General features: G+C 39.2%; 1 protein-coding gene across 1 annotated transcript; it reads left to right on the forward strand.

The window, feature by feature from the left end:
• Positions 1–944: 944 nt before the first annotated feature.
• On the forward strand, positions 945–21,255 carry TMEM170B (transmembrane protein 170B; the record flags this gene model as incomplete). Its single annotated transcript, XM_083360393.1, has 3 exons — positions 945–1,236; positions 16,733–16,903; positions 21,125–21,255. 3 exons carry the CDS (start codon positions 945–947, stop codon positions 21,253–21,255), a joined length of 594 nt encoding a protein of 197 aa, XP_083216519.1.
• Positions 21,256–21,830: the final 575 nt, after the last annotated feature.

Consider the following 21,830-nt stretch of genomic DNA (forward strand, 5'->3'; position numbering starts at 1 on the left):
CCCACACGAACTAAGGAGCCATATCAGAGCACAAGGAAACAAAGCAGTATTCAGAGGTCCATGGTGCTCTCTGAGCTTGGTTGTTGTTGTTGTTTGCAGACGTTTCATTATCCAAACTAGGTAACATCATCAGTAGCAATGAAACGTCTGCAAGAAAGCAACCAAGCTTACAGGAGCACCAAGGAAATCCCTAATTCCAAACCTGAGCCGCAATCATTCTTTATTAAAGCAGCACTGGCAGTTGTAAGAGATGCACATCGCTGTTTCCCTTCAATGGGAAAAGCCAGTAGATCGCATTTGGGCTCTTTCGCCCTGTTGAAATCTGAGGGAAGCTTGGGTTAACGACCCGGTCCTATCCTAAATTCCCACCGCCCCAGCTTCGCCTCGCGAACGAGCCATGGGTGGGGTGGGGTGGGGTGGGGGCGCCTGCTTGAGCGGCCTCTGTCTTATGTGTCGGTCGGTCGGTCGCGCGCGCGCCCGTGCACGCGCCCGCCCGCCTCGCGTCGGGAGGTGACTGATTGGAGGTGGGGCCACGCGCGCAATCTTGCCAGGAGCAGCGGTTGGTCCGGCGGCCGGCCGGCCATCGCGAAGGGGAGGCGGTTGCTCGCCGGCTGCGTCTCGCGGTCGTCGTCTCCTCCTCCTCCTCCTCCTCCTCCCCCCCCGCCACTTCCCTAGCGGTCGGCGCGAGCTACTGAGGGAGGGAGGGAGGGAGGGAGGGGGGGCCATGAGGAGGCGGCTTCGAAAGTGGGCGGTGATGGCCATCGCCGCCGCGGCTGCCCGGCGCTTACCTCCGCCTCCTTTCCCCTCCACAGCCCCGGACCACCGGGCTCTGTGGGCTTGCCAGCCTTAGCTGGGCCGCGGCGCCCACCCACCAGCCGCGGCGGGAGGCGGAGAGCGAGCTAGCGCCCCCCGCCGCCCCCTTGTTTGTCCAACTGCCGTCCTCGATGTCTCCCCCGCCGGGGGGAGCTCACCCCACCCGCGCCCCTTCGGCCCCTAGAGGCCTCGTGGGAGACCAGCCTCAGCCTCCCGCTTCCCGAGGCTGCTGCTGCTGCTGCTGCCCAAACCAGGCACGACTCCCGAGGCGGCGGCGGCGGCGGCCCAGCAGCGACAAAACCGGCCTGGTCGTCTCCCCCGCGGCGACCATGAAGGCGGAGGCGGGGGACCACATGATAAACCTGTCGGTCCAGCAGGTGCTGAGCCTATGGGCTCACGGCACGTCGCTTCGGCATCTCACGGGTAAAGGCCGGGGAGGCGCGCTCAGTGGGTTTAGCGGGGAAGTAGTAGAGGGTGATTGGTGGGCAGCAGTGGGAAAGGGAGACGGGGCTTCTTCTCAGTTGTTGTGGATAGAGGGGTCGTAGACAATTCGGGGCTGCCCAGATGTTTGAGGATAAGACACCGCTGACGGTTGCCAGGGGCTAGAGGGGATGTGCAACCTAAAAACGGGAGGGGGAAGAGAAGCAGTCACCACTGTGTCTACCCGTAGCTTAAATCCGACATGTAGTAGGTCTCAGGTTCCCTGAGGAAAAAGGTGAGTAGAAGTGGCAGGCTGCAGGCTGATAGCTGATGCTAATTTCATAACTCTTGGCAGAAGTATTTGTGTGTGGGGTGATGTAGGAGGATTTTTCCCCTCTGACTTGTCTTGAGTCAGTCCGTTTTCTAGAAACTGGAAGAACCAGGTGAAATGTTCAGGAGTGATGTGTGTACCATTGCATTCTTCCTTGAGTAAGAGGGTGACTGGCCCAAGGTCACCCAACTGTTATTCTCCACGCCTAGGGTAGAACTAGAAGTTAGATTCCTGTTCCTAGTTCAGCATCTTAGCCACTAGACCAAACTGGTTCTTAGTTGGGATGAGACAGTAGAATTTGTTATGGATCAGATAAATATTCTGTAGGAATATAGATGGAAAGTAAGATGCTTTTAAGTCAGTGTTGTGTTCAAGAAAAGGAATCGTACAGCTCAGATCTGTGGGATGTTTCTGATGCCTTTTCTATTACATAAAACTCTGACAATGCATTTTGATTGTAGTTTGGTCTTACAATGTGTACTTATTTACTAAAATATCCCAGAGGAAAACTATCAGATATGTCTTTTGTACATTGGGATGTGGCATCTAATTTTCTGTTTCTTATAAAGCTTGTTAGTTGATAGGGTCTGTGGTATTCATAGCTGATCAGCAAATAGGAGAAAATAATGAGAAAAAGAGCTTAAGATATGTGAGAGTTCCTAAAAAGGAAGACCAGAAAGTATCTATCAAACAATTTCAGTAAAGGGGCAAAAAATGGAAAACATGAAAAGAAGCCAATGTGGTTACACAAAAAGCATGATGAAAAGAGGGATATAAAAGCGTAACAATGTGAGAGGAAAGATAATGAAAGAAAAGCATGTGCAGGTAGTCTAGAACTATAAATCTAATATCAGGAAGCTAAAGCTCAGAATTATATGAGATCATTAAAAAATACTAAGAACAATATCTAAGAGAGATACATTCAAATTACTAGAAATGTTGCTGAGACAAGGTGGCAAAATTCTTAACAGGTAACAAAGAACAGACAAAGTTTCCCAGTTCTTTAGTCCTCTCCAAGAAGAATATATGTAGGAAATGGCAAAAAGCAAAATAATGAACAGAGTTAAAGCTTGAGATTGATAGAATCATGGTCAGGAACTATGTACTTTCAATGTGTTTAAATTGCCAGAGCTACTTAAATCACATGCATATTAGAAAATCATTGAATTGACATGACTGGTGATTGGCAAGTATTATCTCTTATTTCCCAAATTGGGAAAGTGGCTAATCCAGGGAATTATTTATCATTCACTCTGATGTTGATACCTGAAAACATGTCTCTAAAGTTCTTTATTCTTTGCATACAGTTAAAACAAAAATACATACTCTAGAAGCACAAAGAATATGTGAAAAGCTTGAATAATATATTGCTAGTGATTCAGTTTCATAATGCAATATTAGGTTGCAGAACTATACTAAGATCCTCTGTTTCATAGTAATTGTATTGAATGTTATAATTAAAAACATAAGAACCAGTACAAACTAAAAAGAATAAAAATAACAAAATGTATATGAAAGAACAAAATATGTATCCTTTATAACAAGTATAAGTAACATCAGTGATATCACTTTCTCTTAAAATTTATCAAATATTCTGTTCTCTCATCTTTTTTCTAATGTCCTAGAATGTGATGTCTTCTCATTTTTTTCTTTTCTCACAATATTCTTCAAAATGTAACAGCTTTCTCTTGTAAATCCAGTATAAGAAAGTTACGCAAGTCAGTATTTTGGTTTAGTAAGACACCAACCATTTGTATATCCTGTATATGATCTCCTTCCATAGCATTCCCATAGCCCATCATTTTAAACCCCACTTTCAAATCACAATCTGCTCATGAGATTTCCTTCTCTTCCATATAATCTTCCAAACACAATCTGTCTATAATGGCAGACATTTTTAAAATTAACTTCTGGTTCCATTGTTCATAAAAATATTTTTTGTTCTATATTAATAAGTTAAATTTAGGTGCTTTTCTCGTTTAATAGTAATCTTTAATTCCTTCTGGTTCCCTCTAGTGCCCAACCTTCAAAATCCCATATAGATAGATGGATGGATGGATAGATAGATAGATAGATAGATAGATAGATAGATAGATAGATATTATTAAGTATTAAAAACACCAGCATTTTTCCATGAGAAGGATTCTGATTATTAATTCCAAAATCTTATTTCAAGTCCATTTGGGCCCTTAGTCCTTTTATAACTTTCAAAAATCAATATTTTAATCAGCCTTTTGCTGTTTATTCCAAAATAAGCAAAGGTAGTACCAATAGTAATAGGCCCCTTGGGTGCAATCCCAAAACAATTGGAGCACCACTTGAACATCGTTCGCATTGATAAATTTCCTTATCCGTCAGTTGGCAAAAGGTTTTACTCGGCACAGTTTACATCCTGCGCCATATCTGTAATGCCCTCAAACATCCACATCTGCCTATCCCAGTTGCAGCACCACTTGAATGCCATTGAAATCACCAATCAGTCGCAAAAGGCAGCTTTACTTGCAACAGCTTAGATCCTGTGATGATACTTTTAACACCATGAAACAATAATATCTGCTTATCCCAGGGACGGATTTCATAGGTGGATAAAAATGCCCAATCCAATCTAAACATCTGACTGAGTGTGTGATGAACCATAGTGATAAACAGCCATAATAATAAGAACAGTTGGAGCCACAAATTGACAAAATAATAGAAAACAAAGAAAGTGCCCTAGGATTTTAGAATTCAGACAAGCAGTTGCCACATAACACCCCAGACATAACAATTGTCAATAAGAAATACAAAAAAATAAGTCTGGATAGTGGACATGGCAGTACCTGGAGACAGCAGAAGAGAAGAGAAAGAACTGGAGAAAATCACAAAATACAAAGATCTGCAAATGGAAGTAGGGTGACTATGACAAAAGAAAGGAAAGATAATACCAATCATAATAGGCACCTTGGGTGCCATGCCAAAATATCTGGAGCATCCAGTGAACCATTGATACTGATAAAATCACCATCAGTCAATCACCAAAGGTAGCTTTACTTGGAACAGATTACATCCTGCAATGATACCTTTAGCACCATCATAGAACAACATATGCCTTTCCCAGGTCCTTGGAAAGGACTTGATAGAAGGATAAGAATGCCAAATCCAGACTAAACATCTGGGTGATTGTCAAACCATATTTTTAAGTTGTTAAACTTGTATGAAACTTCTTTCATTAAAGATTGAAGATAACTCACGCAGTGTAGTAAAACTTGCTTTTATGAAAATACCTAATATTCAAAAAGTGATTAACAAGCAATTTCTACTTTTTAAAACTACTGAGCCATGGTTTGGGCTAGGCTGCTTTATTTTATTTTATTTTATTTTATTTATTATATTTTTATTTGCCTCCCATCTTATTATCCAAATTTGAATTTGACTAACATAATAGCTGCCTGACATAGGACTTAGAAAATATTGGTCAGTAATCTAAACAGACCACTCTTACAGTAATAGGGATCTCTCTAAGTGTCAGAATAAAAAAAGTCTTGTTTCAGCTTTGTTTTTCCACATTTTGGCTATTGAAAAAGTAGAAAACAGTATAATTACCATTTCTCAGGATAGAATGGTGAAGAACAAGTATGGCTAAACTAATCTCTACTGTGGAGAGGGAATAGATTCCTTAATGGAATATGGAAATGCCATAAATATAAAATAATGTGATTTTAGCAAAGCATTTAATAAATTAATTCCATTAGACTTGACATTCTGATTACCAAATTGTTAATTGTGGGCTAGATGACAATTAAATAGATACTTAGCTGGTTTAAAAATTATATTCAAAGAGTGCTCTTTTATAATTCACCATTAAACTGCAAAGAGATATTAGTCTGGGGTATTGTGCCCTTCAGTTGTTTGTTTGTTTGTTTGTTTTTTGGTAACGTTCTCAGTCATTCTGAAGAGGCAGAAGAAATGCTGATCAGATTTCCAGATCAGACAAAATTGAGAAGAATACTGTTTTAGAACGCAAGAAATCAAAATGTGATCCATTAGAGAAATAGACTGAAAAGATCAAAATAAAATATTTATAGTGCTAAGTACAAAAATTTTCATTTGGGAAATAAGAATCAAACACAAGTACCTATCCCAGGCGCCTGATGGACCCGGATAGGTTCCAGACGGTGCTTGGACTGATTCCTGCCTCCCTTTCCCACAGCCCAGTCGAGACCTTAGTTGACGCCTGGCAACGGGCTGCCTCGGAGGCTCTTGACCGCGTTGTGCCTTTGCGGCCTCTGACCCGGCACAGATCCCGGTTGGCCCCTTGGTTTTCCATGGACCTGCGGGAGATGAAGCGCCGGAGGAGGGGCCTAGAGAGCATTTGGAGGTCCAGCCGGTCCGAGTCTGACCGAACACAGTTAAGATCCTTTTCCAGATTTTACCTTGTGGCAATGGAGGTGGCGAAGCGTGCTCACTTTGCCACCCTCATTGCATCTGCAGATAACCACCCGGCTGCCCTGTTTAGGGTGACCCGTTTCCTTTTAAATCAGGGGACGGGAGAGGACCCCTTGCGGGGATGGGCCGAGGAGTTTAGTCAGTATCTGGTGGATAAAATTGCTCAGATTCGGGCTGGTCTGGACTCCGACTGGGCAGTATATGACGAGGGGGAAGCGATGGGTTTGGCCAATAACATTTGGGAGGAGTTTGATCCTGTGACTCCGGATGAAGTGGACAGGATCATGGGGAGATTAAGTGCCGCCACGTGTTTGTTGGACCCGTGTCCCTCCTGGCTGGTTTATGCGGCTCGGGAGGTTACAGGAGGCTGGCTCCTGGCAGTTATTAATGCTTCCTTGAGTGAGGGGTGCTTCCCTGCCGCCTTGAAGGAGGCGGTGGTGAGGCCCCTCCTCAAGAAACCTGCCTTGGATCCAGCTATTTTAAATAACTTTCGTCCTGTCTCCAACCTTCGCTTCCTTGCGAAGGTTGTTGAGAGCGTGGTGGCATGGCAGCTCCCTTTGGTCCTGGAGGAAACTGAGTATCTGGACCCGTACCAGTCGGGTTTCAGGCCCGGGTACAGCATGGAGACGGCATTGGTCACGCTGGTGGATGATCTCTGGCGGGCCTGAGATAGGGGTTATTCCTCTGTCCTGGTCCTATTAGATCTCTCAGCGGTTTTTGATACCATCGACCATGGTGTCTTGCTGCGACGTCTTGAGGGGTTTTACGGTGGTTCTCCTACCTCTCAGGCCGTTCGCAGACGGTGTTGATAGGAGGGCAGAGGTCAACCCCGAGGCCCCTTAGTTGTGGGGTGCCTCAGGGGTCGGTCCTCTCGCCCCTCGTGTTCAACATCTATATGACGCCACTGGGTGAGATCATCCGTGGTTTCGGGGTGAGGTATCATCAATATGCTGATGATACCCAGCTTTTCATCTCCACCCCGAACCAACCCAGTGATGCCCTCGACGTGATGTCCCGTTGCCTGGAAGCGATACGGATCTGGATGGAGAAGAACAGGCTCCAGCTCAACCCGGCCAAGACTGAGTGGCTTTACGTACCGGCATCTCATTTAGTCCAAGAGGTTCCATCTTTGGTTATGGGAGGAGAGGTGTTACCTCCCATTGATAGGGCATGCAACTTAGGCATCCTCCTGGATACACGACTCAGTTTTGAAGATCATATAGGAGTCTTGGCTAGGGGGTCATTTGCCCAGGTTCACCTGGTGCGACAGTTGCGCCCCTATCTGGACCGAAATGCCCTACATACGGTCACTCACGCACTCGTTACTTCCCGTATAGATTACTGCAATGCTCTCTACATGGGGCTGCCCTTGAAGACCACCCGGAGGCTCCAGCTGGTGCAGAATGCGGCCGCGCGGGTAGTGATGGGAGCATCCCGATACTCCCATATTACACCCCTCCTGTGTGAGCTGCATTGGTTACCGGTTGCCCTCCGGGTGAGATTTAAGGTGCTGGTACTTACCTTTAAAGCCCTACATGGCCTAGGCCTGGGATATTTGCAGGACCGTCTGCTGCTGGGAATGACTTCCCATCGCCCAGTGCGCTCACACAGGGAGGGCCTCCTCAGAGTGCCGTCGGCTAGACAATGTCGGCTGGCTACTCCCAGGGGGAGGGCCTTCTCTGTGGGAGCGCCAGCCCTGTGGAACCAACTTCCCCTTGAGCTCCAGATGGCCCCGGATCTCCGGTCTTTTCGCCGCAGCCTTAAAACATTCCTTTTCCTTCAGGCTGTCCTGGACTGACAACAGGGATTTTAAAAATGTTTTTAATTTTATTATTGGGGCTGCTAGTTTAATCCTTTTTTAACTTTTGTATTATTGTATTTTTTATTGTTGTTAGCCGCCCTGAGTCCTTCAGGAGATAGGGAGGCATATAAGTCCCAAAAATAAATAAATAAATAAAATTAGCTTGGTAATCATACTGTGGGAAAAGATCTTGAAATTATTGTTGATTACCCTTTTGTTAATTCAATTTGCAATGTGGCTCCAGAGAGGCAAATGCAATTTTAGGTGCATCAGCAGAGATGTGTATCAACTGTCTTGAAAATGCAGTTTTCAAATCATGGGAAGTAATATACTTGGTACTGGTACAGTACTGTATCCAGTTCTGTGCACCACTTAAGAAACATTAGGAGAAATTGGAACATGTTCAGAGAAGAGCAAAAATATGATTAGAAGACCAGAAATGATGTCCGGTCCAAAAAAGATTTGGAGCAACAAAGAACTTGTTCGTTCTTCGTTGCTCCAAAGTGCAAGAAAGATAATAATGGATTTTAATTATAGGAAGTCAAATTCCAATTGATGTTAGAAAAAAAACTTAGATAAAAAGAGTAGTTTGAAATAAAACCAGTTAGCCAGATTGATAGTGGGCTTTCCTTCTCTGGATGTGAAAAGTCTTTGGGAGTAAATAAGTAAAATAAATGTGTTCAGCAAAGAGTGGAAAACATCTATATGGGATGTTTTGGATTTTTGCACTAAGCAAAAAGTTTGTTTTAGTGACCTAAATGGCCCCTTCCAACTCTGTACTTTTATGAGATTTGGTTTCAATTAAACATTTACCATGCCTGTCAATGATTTAGCAATCACTAATATTCTGATATAAAACATTTTAAATTATAGAAATACATCTAAAAACCACCATCTTAGAAAATGCATATAATTTCTGTTGTTGTACAGCATGTCTGATGGACTGAAGTTTCATCAATAAATTGTTTTTTCTTTAGAATGGTTATTTTATACAAGTAAAACATGTGGAGATCTAATTTTTCAATAAGTAATTTGATTTATTAAAATGTATTTAATTAAATAAGTGACTTAATAATTAAATAATAGAATTGCTATCAAACTTTTGATTTATCTAAACAAAATTGCAAAGGAGTGTTTTGTAATGGATTCTGAGTGGGAGGAAATGTGGAAGTGGAAAGAATTCTTCGTGCATTGCTTTGTTTTTCCTAGCTGTTTTTCAATGAACTGTGCAATACTAATATATTTCTTAGGGTAAGTATTTCACTTGCTATGCTGGCTCTCAGCAATAATATATTCTCAGTACTTTTCTTAGCATGGGGCGAGGGGGGGTGTCAGAATTTGACTGTTTCCATTAAAATCAATCATGGTGGATATGGCAAGACATAAAACTTGGGGGGAGGGGGTTTCTTACATTCAGTCGTGTCCAGTTCTCATAGACATGGACAAGTCCATGCATTTTTCTTGAGACGGTTTGTCATTGCCTCCTTCCTAGGGCTGAAAGAAAGTGAGCAGCCCAAGGTCAACCAGCTGGCTTTGTGCCTGAACCAGGTGTAGACCTTAGGCTCTTCTGCTTTCTAGCCTGGTGCCTGCATCACTACACTAAACTGAATCATACATTTCCAGATCAAATGGCCAAACTGACATTGATTGATTTTCTTCTGTTTATTTGCTAATTCATTTTTCACTGATAATCATTTTTTGAGGTAGAGGAAGGCAATTTTATATAAACTGGTTTTAAATAATCATTGATTCCCTAAGTTACCATTCTTTTGCTAGCTACACTGACTCAATAAATGGGAGAATGTTTGTTTTTTTTGTTTCTAGCTATGTACTTACGTATTAATATGAATAAGAAAAAGATTTGATGTATGAATGATGTTAGTTCTTACATTATTGTGATAAATTCAGCTAACAAATTGGAAATACAATTGAGTATGTTTTTTATTCTAAAAATTCCATACATGAAACTATCTTTGTAGAGGAGTGTTAAGAAGACAACATGTGTCCTCTATTTCTGATGCATAATTTATGTGACTATATTAAAGACAATTGGCAATATGTTTAGAGAAAATTCAGAAATGGCATCCTGCATCCCTCATTTGATACCACTTGTATGGTCTCATATATGTGTTTTTATGTACTCAATCAATCAAATTTAGGAACATGTTCAAATTTAAAATTTTGAATATTTCCGACTATATGACTATATACTGTACAACTATATACTATTTTAAAATACTGGGCGTGTATTTTTCTCTTTTTGGAAATACATTTTAGCCTAGTATTATCAGATGTTACATCTAACATAAGTATAAAGTGTGCAGTCCAGAGACTCCATGGAGCCACAAACCTTCCCCATGAATGGGTGAAAGGGCTTAGCTTTTATCTTTTTAAAATACTTTATGGAGGCTGTGAGATGGAAGGAAGCTTGCATAGGAGAGCCTACAAAATGTGAAGTCTTGATGTAAGATTATGTATAAGGAAAACTACAACTGTAATAGATTGAAAAAGTATAGGGAGTTTTGCCCCCTTGCCTTCCCCGCCTGGTGTTTCATACCACCACCACCACTACTACTACTATTGTCATGTTGAGAGCACTGAAGTACTTCCAGGTTGAAAGGATTAGCCATTGACATCACCATTGCCCAGGGGATGGCCAGTTGGAGGGCTCCTTTCATGTCCCTGTTCAGCTGCCCACAGATGTGGTATCCATCTCTCTACTTGCAGTTGCTTGCTTTCGGACTGCTGGGTTGGGAGGAGCTGGAGCAAGTGACGGGGGCTCACCCCGTCCTGCAGCAGCAACTGGGTCTTGAATGTGAGCCTGCTGATCATCAGCCCAGCATTCTAACCAGATGAACCATCTCGCTCCATGGTGTTTCATACAGAAGCCAAGCTTCTGGAAGATGGAACTTCTTCCCTGCTCTGTATATTCATAACTGTTCTAGAAAAAAGAATCTTTTCCTGCTTTCAAGCTCTTCACAAATGGCAGATCTCCTACAAGTGATAAGCTAAGAACATGTTATGTAAAAAGAGATGGGAAGTAAAAGCAGTTTACAGAAAAGGAAAATCTGTACAGTATCTAAAGGAGTAGGATCTCACATAAAAGCAGAAACCATATATATGTTAATTGATAACAGGCTACCATGAATAAATAGTTATAAAAATTATCTGGAGTATATCCTTAATTAAGTATTAGAGAAGCATTAAATCTTTATCATAATAAAGTTTGAGCACTGTCTTTGATTCCATGAAGCTTCACATAGAAACCTTTATGAATTCTGTTCATCTCCCAAAATGAATTTGTGACATTTCAGGCTTTAAGGCATGAATCTTACACCTTTCTGCCCACTCTCACTTTTGGAATGAAGTTCTTGATATACTATACAAAATCAGTGCCACTGTGGAATTGATGGGTTATGTAGTCCTATGTGAAAGGCAGTAGTATTTAAAATTAAATTTTACATACTTTATTGAGAAATAAACTCCATTTTGGCAATAGAACTTACTTTCCACTGTTCATAATTGTCAGCTAAAACTAATTCTAGGTGATTTTGATAGGCAGGCAGACAGACAGATAGACCAACTGACCCCCAATACAATCTCTTGTCTCTGAGGCAAAACGTGAAAATTTAAAAAGTATATGGGTTGTGTAAGATATTTTTTTATTAAAGATCATAATGTTTTTTTAAAGCACATATAGTCTTGATTAAAAATAGTCTTTAGCTATTTTTCAGATAGTGACAATTCACGGTTTGACGGTGATTTAAAAGTAACTTTGTGATCAATGCCCACATTTACGACCTTCTGTAGCATCTCTCTCTCAGTCATATGGTCACCATTACAGTCAGTAGGCATTGTCTTGTGCCTGACCTTTTCTTTTTCTTTATCCTTCCCCCCACCCCAGGAGAGAAATTGCCTAAACAAGCTACCTCCTCTTCTGCTAATTTGACCTGGTTCCAAAACCTGCTAACCACAAATTAACAAGCTCAGCTCTTTGACCTAAAATAGTTGATTAGGCTTCTGTTGCTGGCTCACCCGCTACAGAATAGGGACAAGACCCTAATCAATTTTCTACTGAATTTTTCTTTATTTCTAAGTAGTCTATGCTAGTCCATTCCTCTGGATGTGTTGTCCCCAATAAGCAATAAAAATAAATGGGTTTAAATAAAACATTGTTTATAACAAATTCTGATCAAGAATTTGTTGAATATTGGAAAAATATCAAGAACACAATGAAAAGCATAACATTTTGGAAAGAATTTGATGAAAAACAAAAGGAAGATGTAGTGAGAGCAATAAAAAATGATTTAGATGAAACTCAAAAATATAAAGAACTAGAGTACTTCCCCCTAAAGATTAACTGCATAGTTTTTGGCTCAAATCTTGAGAAGCCTACACTTCAAGCTAGCAACACAACTGAATAACCTTCTGCAAACAACAATAAAATGAAGAATGAAAGAAGATTTCTAGTACCAAAAGTCAATTGGAAAGCAAAAGATGACACTAACTTGCTGGGTCAAAACAGTGAAATTGTTAATTGGGATTATGAAAAATCTAACAAGTTTATTTGAAATTAAGCAATACAACAAAAGAGGTTTCAAAAAATCATGTAGTACAAAATACCATCTACTAACTGATGAAACGATCCTTCAGTTACAAAAAAGAGAGACGTGTAGATTTTTAAAAAAAGCATTAAAATCACTGCTCCTAGATATTGTAGGAGGAAAGTTGTGTTAACTTATTATGGTAGCCAAAAATCAGGAGGAGTTTGATAGCAACTTTTCTGATCAATACATTTTATTAAAAGTCACAAACTTTTGTAAGCTGCAGCTTACATTGTCAGATGCATAGAGTGAAACACAGGAGTAAAAGCTGGCCTAAACAGATGCGCTGGTTTGGCACTTAATGAAGATAAGAATAGAAGATGGGTTACAGCTAATGAATGGAAATACCATTAAACACATGGAACCTGAAGGTTACTAATACTGACTATTAATGAAAACTACTGATTTACTGCATGACTGAGATTTAAAAAGTCCCCTAGTTCTTATTATACCAAAACAAATCCATTTGCTAAAAATCTAAATTTAATATTTAGTTCTAATACTTCTCAAAATAAATAATGCCCACTAATATAGCATTTTATTCTACTTAGGTATTAGTATGTGTCTCATAAATTCTCTGGCTTACGATCAACAAAAGCAATTTGATTAAAAATAGAATAGTATAAAATAAAACTAAATAACATGAAATATGGTAGAACAAAACTTGCAGGGTCTCCAAACCACAGGCTGCATTAATTACTTTTAATTCCTGGTTGAACAGAAAGTTCTTCATCCTGATGAGCCAGTATCTAGTTTCTCCTTTTTAGGGAAGATGATTGAAAAGTTGTGTAGCAACGTCAGAGGACTTTGGATGAAGCAGATTATCTGGATCATTTTCAGTCAGATTCATATTTGAATATGGTATGGAAATGGCATTGGTCACACTTTTGGATGGTCTCTGATGTGGGCAGGATAGTAGCTGTGTGTCATCCTTGCAATATTTGACCTCTTGATGGCTTTTGATACAATCAACCATGGTAACCTTCTGGACTGACTCAGAGGATTGGGGTGGGTAGCATGGCACAATCTTGTGCTGGTTTACCTCCTTTCTACAGGTCAATTCCAGTCAGCAATGACTGGGGAAAAGAGATTCAGCAGTGGTGGGCATGTTACAGATTCTGTTGCCTAGAGAGCTATATTCAATGGATTTTAAGCAGTGGCCTTTTCTGCTGTGGAATCTACTCCCTGCTGAGATGCAGTTGACTTTATTGTTGAACTTTATCGTTGTCCCTCAAGAACTGGCTATGCCAACAGGCCTGGGGATCCCAAGGGACAGGTGAACCAGTGAATTGACCCTGCTACTTTTAACATCCCTTCATCTATTATTCTTTATTTTATTTTGTTTTCTATACTGTTTAATATATTTATTAACTGTTTTAGCTCTCTTGTAAGCCACCCAGAGTCACTCTTGTGAGATCAATGGTTAGTTTAATAACCGTTGCCTGGAGGCGGTCCAGGTCTGGATGGGGAGAAACAGGCTTCGTCTCAATCCTGCCAAGACTGAGTGGCTGTGCATATCGGCATCTCGAGTTAACCAGACCATTCGACCTTTAACGATGGGGGGTGAGGTGTTACCCCCCGTTGATAGGGTTCGCAACTTGGGCGTCCTCCTTGACTCCCGGCTCAATTTTGAAGACCACATAGGAGCCGTGACCAGGGGGGCTTTTGCTCAAGTTCGCCTGGTGCGCCAGTTGCGACCCTACCTGGACCAAGATGCCCTACGCACAGTCACTCATGCGCTCGTGACCTACCGTTTAGACTACTGCAACGCTCTCTACATGGGGCTGCCCTTGAGGACCACTCGGAGGCTTCAGCTGGTGCAGAATGCGGCTGTGCGAGTTGTGATGGGGGTTTCCCGATACTCCCATGTAACACCTCTACTCCGCGAGCTGCATTGGCTTCCGGTTGCCCTCCGGGTGAGATTCAAGATGCTGGTAATGACCTATAAAGCTCTAAATGGCTTGGGTACGGGATATCTGAGGGAACACCTGCTGCCGGCATCAAGCTCCCTTCGTCCAGTGCGCTCCCACAGGGAGGGACTTCTCAGGGTACCGCTGGTAAAAGATTGCCAGCGGGTAACACCCAGGTGGAGGGCCTTCTCAGTGGGTGCGCCTTCCCTCTGGAACCAGTTGCCCATGGAGCTTAGGACTGCCCCCGACCTCTGTTCATTCTGCCGGGACCTGAAGACCTGGCTCTTCGAGCTCTCTGGCCCAGACTAAGAATTTTAATTTTAATTTTAATTGGGATTTTTTACTTTTTCAGGGACTGTTGTAATTATTTTTAATTGTTTTTAACTTTTGTATTTCTTGTTTTAAATACCCTGTAAACCGCCCTGAGTCCTGCGGGAAAGGGCGGTATATAAATCCAATTAATTAAATAAATAAATGAATAAATACTGTAACCAGATCTTGAGGGCCTTATGAAAAATCATGGGGCCAATCTAATTTCAGTAGAAGGATATTCCAAGGTGAGTGCCACAGCAGTGAAGGGGTGTTTCCTGGGATCCACCAGATGTAGATCCCTAGGCAGTGTTACCATCACCATACCTTCTCTGCAAGATTTAATGGGACAGACACTCAGATAGCATGGTCCTATCCCATGAAGTGCTTTAAAAGATTAAACCAGCATCTTGGATTAGACTTGCAAGCTATCTGGCAACAAATACAGCTGATGGAGCAGACTCTTAAGAGGATCTCCAGGTTGCGCATAGGGTCTGTCTGGGGCAGTGCAATCCCACAGAGCACCAAAGATTGCATGATGTCCAGGCTCATTTTTACAATCTCGCCAAGTAACCAGAGTTGTTTTTATGATGGTCATAAAATGAGTCACCACAGTCATTAAGCAAATCACTTATTGTTAAGCGAACCACAAAGTCATTAAAGCCAGTATATCCAGTTGGCATCTTTATTCCATTTGCCACTGGAAAACAGTGAAAAATGTCACAAATTGTGGCAAGTGACCTTGGAATGTTGCAACTGGTCAGAAATGCAAGCCAGTTGCCAAGTGCCCAAAATGTGATCACATAACCATGAGGGGTGGGCAATTGCAATTTTAACAATGGATCATAAATAGCTTTTGTAATGTCCATCAAACCTTTGAATGGTCAAACTGTCATAAGTTGAGAACTATTATGTTCCTATTGGATTCTGGTTTAGTTGCATAGATTTTATATGGTTCAATTTATGTCTCTTTAAATGAAGGAATATTTTCAAATTATGAACAATTAAAACAGTAAGGCATAATTTATTTAATACTGTACTGAACTGTAAAAACTGTTTTTGGAAATTACTGTATAAGTATATTTTATTAAAACACTATAACTAGTATGTGTTGAAATTCTATGGTTTTAAATATATTTTTGAATAGTCCTACACCTGCATACTGAGTTAATTCCATAAATTCAATGATTTGTTTTATTGAGTAAATCTTTATTTACTTGAGTAAACATCTTCAAATAAACAGAATTTTAACATAACATAAACCATTCATAGAACAATTTAAACAATTACTATCTCACATATCTCAGTCCTATGTAGCTGACATTCAATCCTCAAATAATAATAAACTTCAGTCTATAAGTATTCAGAAGCAATGTATTGATAACTGAAATATTATTAGCTTCATCAGAGGAAAACCCATCATTTTGCATATCCCATTTAAGCAAAGTACTTTACTTTCACTATTATTTCCTAACAGTTAGTATTCTGTATGTTGGTTCCCTTAAATTACGTCCTTATTTTAGCTCTCAGAGTATTTTATGAATAATGTTTGTGAGTATGTATGAGAGATATTTGTATACACACACACACACGTACCCACATACAAACATACCCACCAAACAGACACATTAGCATAATTGTGAAGCGATCATTTTAAAATTTCTTAGTTTTAATATTTAATTGTTGAGATAATTGTTTTGCAACCTATTAACAAAAAGAGTTTTCTTGGTAGCTCACAGAAAAGGAAACAAAAATCTTTAACAAAGAAGTATGCACAGTCCTTTTGAAAACGGGTAGAGGACAGAATAATAAAATGAATTGGTATGTGAGGATTATTTCTATGTATTTGACATATAGCCTACTTATATTTATTTAATATTTACTTCTTTATGCCATCCGTACATTCCTCACTAACAAAAAGACTTCACTAGGTAGTGTATAGGAAAAGGGGAAAAAAAGGGAAAAACACAGGTATACATAATATATTTTTAAAAATGGGTAGTGGACAAGATAATAAAATTAACTTGTGAGAGTTACTTCTGTGCATGCATTTATATCTCTCTCATTTTTCAGAAAGAAATAAGAAATATTAACCTGCTGTTTGATTACTTTTTTCCAGAAATGTGGTACTGGGTTTTCCTATGGGCTCTCTTCTCTTCTCTCTTTGTCCACGGTGCCGCAGGAGTGTTAATGTTTGTCATGCTGCAAAAGCATAGGCAAGGGAGAGTAATCTCTGTCATTGTGGTCAGCATTGGATTTCTGGGTTCTGTAACTGGAGCTATGATAACCAGTAAGTCTTACATGTTAAAATACAGTCATGGTTGAAGATTATTATTAGCAATTGTAATAAATGTTCATATATTGCTTCTGTTCATAATTTTTCAAATTTTATATTGGATTGCTATTCATTCTCTGAAAGAAAAAAAATCACATATAAGATTGTAGCTATTATATTTTTATAATATAATAATATCCTAGGCATAATTGTCTTCCAATGCCATTATCTGATAAATGAGATAACCACAGTTCTTATTCTCAAGTTACATAATGGCTTTATATACATGTTTTGTGAATTTCTGATAATGTACTTGGATCATTTGTATGCCAGGTCTGTTCCATAACCTATCCTTTTATCCTAGTACAGGTTTTAAAAAACCTGCATTTTGAAGTCTAAAGTAGGTGTACCCATTTCCATGATTCAAACTGATAATAAAAATCTGGACCTTTGAAAAAAGGGTTCTATATTGAAGAGGATTTTATTACCTTCATATTGCCATTCTAGCTTTGGTGAAAATAGCAATAGCTATTGTTTTAACTTTGCCTCATAAATGATGTCTAGTGCAATTATAGCAATAAGTGATGCGAAATTATGACAACACTTTGTAAAGCATTGAAAGATCTATTGCAATATACTGAAATTCTGGATAAATATTAATAGCATAACCTTCACATAGGGACGCGGTGGCTCAGTGGGTTAGGACGCTGAGCTTGTTGATCAGAAGGTTGGCAGTTTGGCGGGTCGAATCCCGAGTGCCGCGTAACAGTGAGCGCCTGTTACTCGTCCCAGCTTCTGCCAACCTAGCAGTTCGAAAGCACGTAAAAATGCAAGTAGAAAAATAGGGACCACTACGGTGGGAAGGTAACAGCATTCCGTGTGCCTTTGGCGTCTAATCATGCCGGCCACATGACCACGGAGATGTCCTCGGACAAACGCTGGCTCTTTGGCTTTGAAACGGAGATGAGCACCGGCCCCTACAATCGGAAATGACTAGCACGCATGTGCAGGGGAACCTTTACCTTTACCCTTCACATTGTATAGTAAGTTTTCAGTTGCCATCAGAACAAATTTGCATTAATTGTTGGTCCATATTAATGCAATATTGCAGTGGAGCTTTAGGTATCTAAATAAAGTGGTGTGGGGAAGGGGGTTCACGATTACTGTTTAAAATTGATTCTTAGATCAAAAATTATTTGAAATGTGAATGCCCATTTTAAATAATGTACCTAAACTATATTAAGTGCAGTGCAACAAATAGTGAATAGCAACTAAAGCCTGGCACTTTTATATGTTAATGCATGTTTCTTATTGTATTTAAGATGATGAAGGTTCTAAAGAACCATTTAATAAATTGAAAATGAGACTTTGTCCATTTGTTTTTAAAAATTTTAAAAATCTGTTGCTTTTAGATTCTATTCAAGATTTTGTTACAATCTAAAGTACTTTAGGAAATAGCTACTGAAATAGTTACACCTAATAATTCTTCTCAAAAGAAAAAATAATTATCTGATCCTTTATAGAATAGGTGCACTGTTTTGCTTATCATAGCAAATTATGATTATCTGAATTCACACAAATTATGAGTATAGATTTGTATTTGTTTATAAATATACTATGTCATTGAATTGTCTCCAAATGTTAGATCTCAAGTGCCTATTAAAACATGCTATCCAGGAAAAAAAGTTTAATGTGAATTTCATTTTCACCTTGTAAAAATAAGGTATAATATATATAAAAATTAACCCCACTTGCCCCCAAAAACAAAAAGCCCAATTACTTAATGAATGTGGCAGGTACTATAGAGTGGTTCTCTCCTGGGTCAAGTTAGACAACACTTGTATGTGAGCCAGCTGCATCATTAGCTTCTTTCCATGACTTCTTGATTCCTGATTTACTAATATGGTATGAAAAGGAGCATTGCTTGGAGTTGTCAAGCTAGTCCTTAGTGATTTCAGGAGATGTGCAGTCACCCCTCATAAAACAGTTGGGATCTCATGAGTTTTTACAATCTTTTTTTGGGGAAAACAAGGCTTGGACTCCTACAGTATATAAGAATGTATGATATATATTTTTGTGTACCTGTGTGGTAGATTTATTTTCCCTATAGAAATTTTCATAAATTTGTTAGGAGCAACAATCTTACCTAATATGCCTTTGTAATCATTTTGTACAGTATAATTTGCTGTATAAATATTTGCTTTGTTAACTGTAGATGATAGGGGTTCTTTCATTATGATTTAGTTATGATTTATTTAGTGTTATGTTTTCCCTATGTCTAAAGAAATGTCTACACAGATTTTGATACATTCTTTGAGATAACCATAGAAATATAAAAAATACTTTATTACACAACTTTGAGCAAGCAATTAATGTGCAGTCTTTTTGCTTTCAGAATTTTTGTCTTCTACTGATTTGGGGTTGTGATATTTTTGTTTAATAAATTAAGCTATCACTAAGACTTGCACTTGATATGCAACCATTATTGTCTTCTTTGCAATACAAAAAAATGACGCATTTAGTTCGTTTTAACTAGGAGTCATTTCATTAACCAAGATGTGTTCTAATTATTTTTATATTTGATTTGTATGGTTCTCTTACATAAATTAGAGTGATAAAAATGAAGTGTCCTTATCTGCCACATTTGATCTGATTAAATAATTATGTACACACACACAAACACACACACACACACGAATCTTTAATATAAAGATTGTCAGATTTACAATATCTTATGAGGACTCACGTATTGTGATTAATGCTACTGCCAGCTGTTGTTTTAAATAGGAAGCAATGTCTGCTTTAAAAAATATCCAGTAAGTACAGGATTTTATTTACATACAATAAATTTTCTATATTTTTTTTAAATCTTCCTATCAGGCATATCAAATGAACAGAAAGAGTTAATGTATCTTACAGTGAAAAAGATGGTAGATTAATCTTATGCTAATAATAGAATAATTTATGGAAGTTTTCTATAAGGAAATTTATATTAAGCATCAAACTATTTTTCAGATAATTGAATAATAACTAGAATGATTCTATTTCTTCTAGAAAAAATCAATAAAATATTCAGTTTTCTGTGGGGGAAAAATTCAGTTTACTTCAAGTAGGATACAGGTAATTCTCAACTTACAACTACAGTTGGGACCGGAATTTTGGTTGCTTAGAAATGCAGTTGTTAAATGAGTCATTATATGACTGGACCTGATTTTATGACCATTTTTATAACAATCATTAAGTAAATCACATCATTATTAAGCAAGTCATGTAGTTGTTAAGCAAATCCAGCTTCTCCAGTTGATGTTGCTTGTCAGAAACCAACTGGGAAGGTTGCAGAATCCAATCATGACTGCAGGAGGCTGCAACTAATCGTAAATCTGAGCTGGTTGCCAAGTGCCCAAATTAGATCATATAACTTGGAGGAGAGGTTATAAATCATTTTTTTCTGAGGCTGTTGTAAGTTTGAACCATTATTAAATGAACTGTCTTAAATCAAAGATGACCTATAGCAGCGTTTTCCAACCTTAGGAACTTGAAGATGCGTGGACTTCAACTCCCAGCATAGCTGGCTGGGGAATTCTGGGAGTTGAAGTCCACGCATCTTCAAGTTCCTAAGGTTGGAAAACGCTGACCAGCTTTGGTATGGTTACCAGCTTTGAACCAATCCAGTATATTAAACTATGGTCTAAAGTTGATTTTGTAATTCTTCCTTGATTTAAAGTTTATTTTCTGCTCAGTTGAAAGAGGAAACTGATTCTCACTCTTCCAATTCACTACAAAAGGAGAGGGCAGAGGTCAATGCATGCCCTGTTGAACTAAGCATACGCATTAGCTGTAAGTGGAATAGCATTCAGTTGGAAGGTTACTTTGTTCCTGTTTTCTAGGTAGAATGCTTGATAAGATTTAAACAATTGAAACAATTAGACAGTGGATCAAGGTTCAAAGGAAGTTGATCTAGACTATATATAAATAAAGAATTCTTAGTATCATTGCAGAACTGAGTTCTATTTTAGGTTGTTGCATCAGCAGTCAACAATCAGAAACTAAACCTTTAGATTATTTGATCATCGGTCTTGCGTAGGTTTTTAATTATTAGTTAGTTTCTTACATGAGTTGGGAACTTTTTAAGTCTCACTGAATGGGGAACATTACAAATTGACAATACGGTGATTTTTGAATAAAAATCTTTGGTTCTAATTATAATTGTACTTTTGTCTTCCTTGTCCCTTTCAGGTGCAGCAGTGGCTGGAATTTACAGAGTGGCTGGGAAAAGCATGGCTCCCATGGAAGCACTGGTGTTTGGAGTTGGGCAGACTGTACTGACAATAATTATTTCATTTTCAAGGATTCTTGCAACACTTTGAATCTTCTTGCTACACTTTGACTTTTTTAATGAAAGTGTGTGCATAAAAGGAAGCAGTCTGCAATGAAGCTTTCCAGAAATGGCTTCAGTAGCTGATGGATTGGAATTACCAAGGAAAGGCATGGTATGTGGACTGCAAACTAGAGGTTCTATCCATCTGGGAAAGGCTTTCCTCTAGAGTCCAAAAATGACACCCTACTGCACTGTACCTAATGTGCCTCTGTCATAGGCAAGGTGTGATCCATTAAGGAGAAGCTTGAGATAAATCACCTTGTGAAGCTGCTAATCAGTCAAACAGTTGGTGTTGTGATCATTGTTTGTGATGGTATTAAAGAAAACACAGGGGCATTTCTGAAGAATGAATAAATGTGCCAAATGTGAAATTGATTAAAAAAAAGATTTATAACGTGACCATTTAGATGTGTAGTAATTGAATGCTGCAGATATAGTTTTAAAAATTCAGGTATAGCAGCTAGGTATTTGCTTATTATTAATTGAATCCCATTCAGTTCAGAACATTAGCATGGCCATGGGAACAAAACAGTTGTGAACTGATGTTATATATGAGCGGATTCA

Source organism: Vipera ursinii, assembly GCF_947247035.1.
Source record: "Vipera ursinii genome assembly, chromosome: 3".
NCBI classification, from domain to species: domain Eukaryota; kingdom Metazoa; phylum Chordata; class Lepidosauria; order Squamata; family Viperidae; genus Vipera; species Vipera ursinii.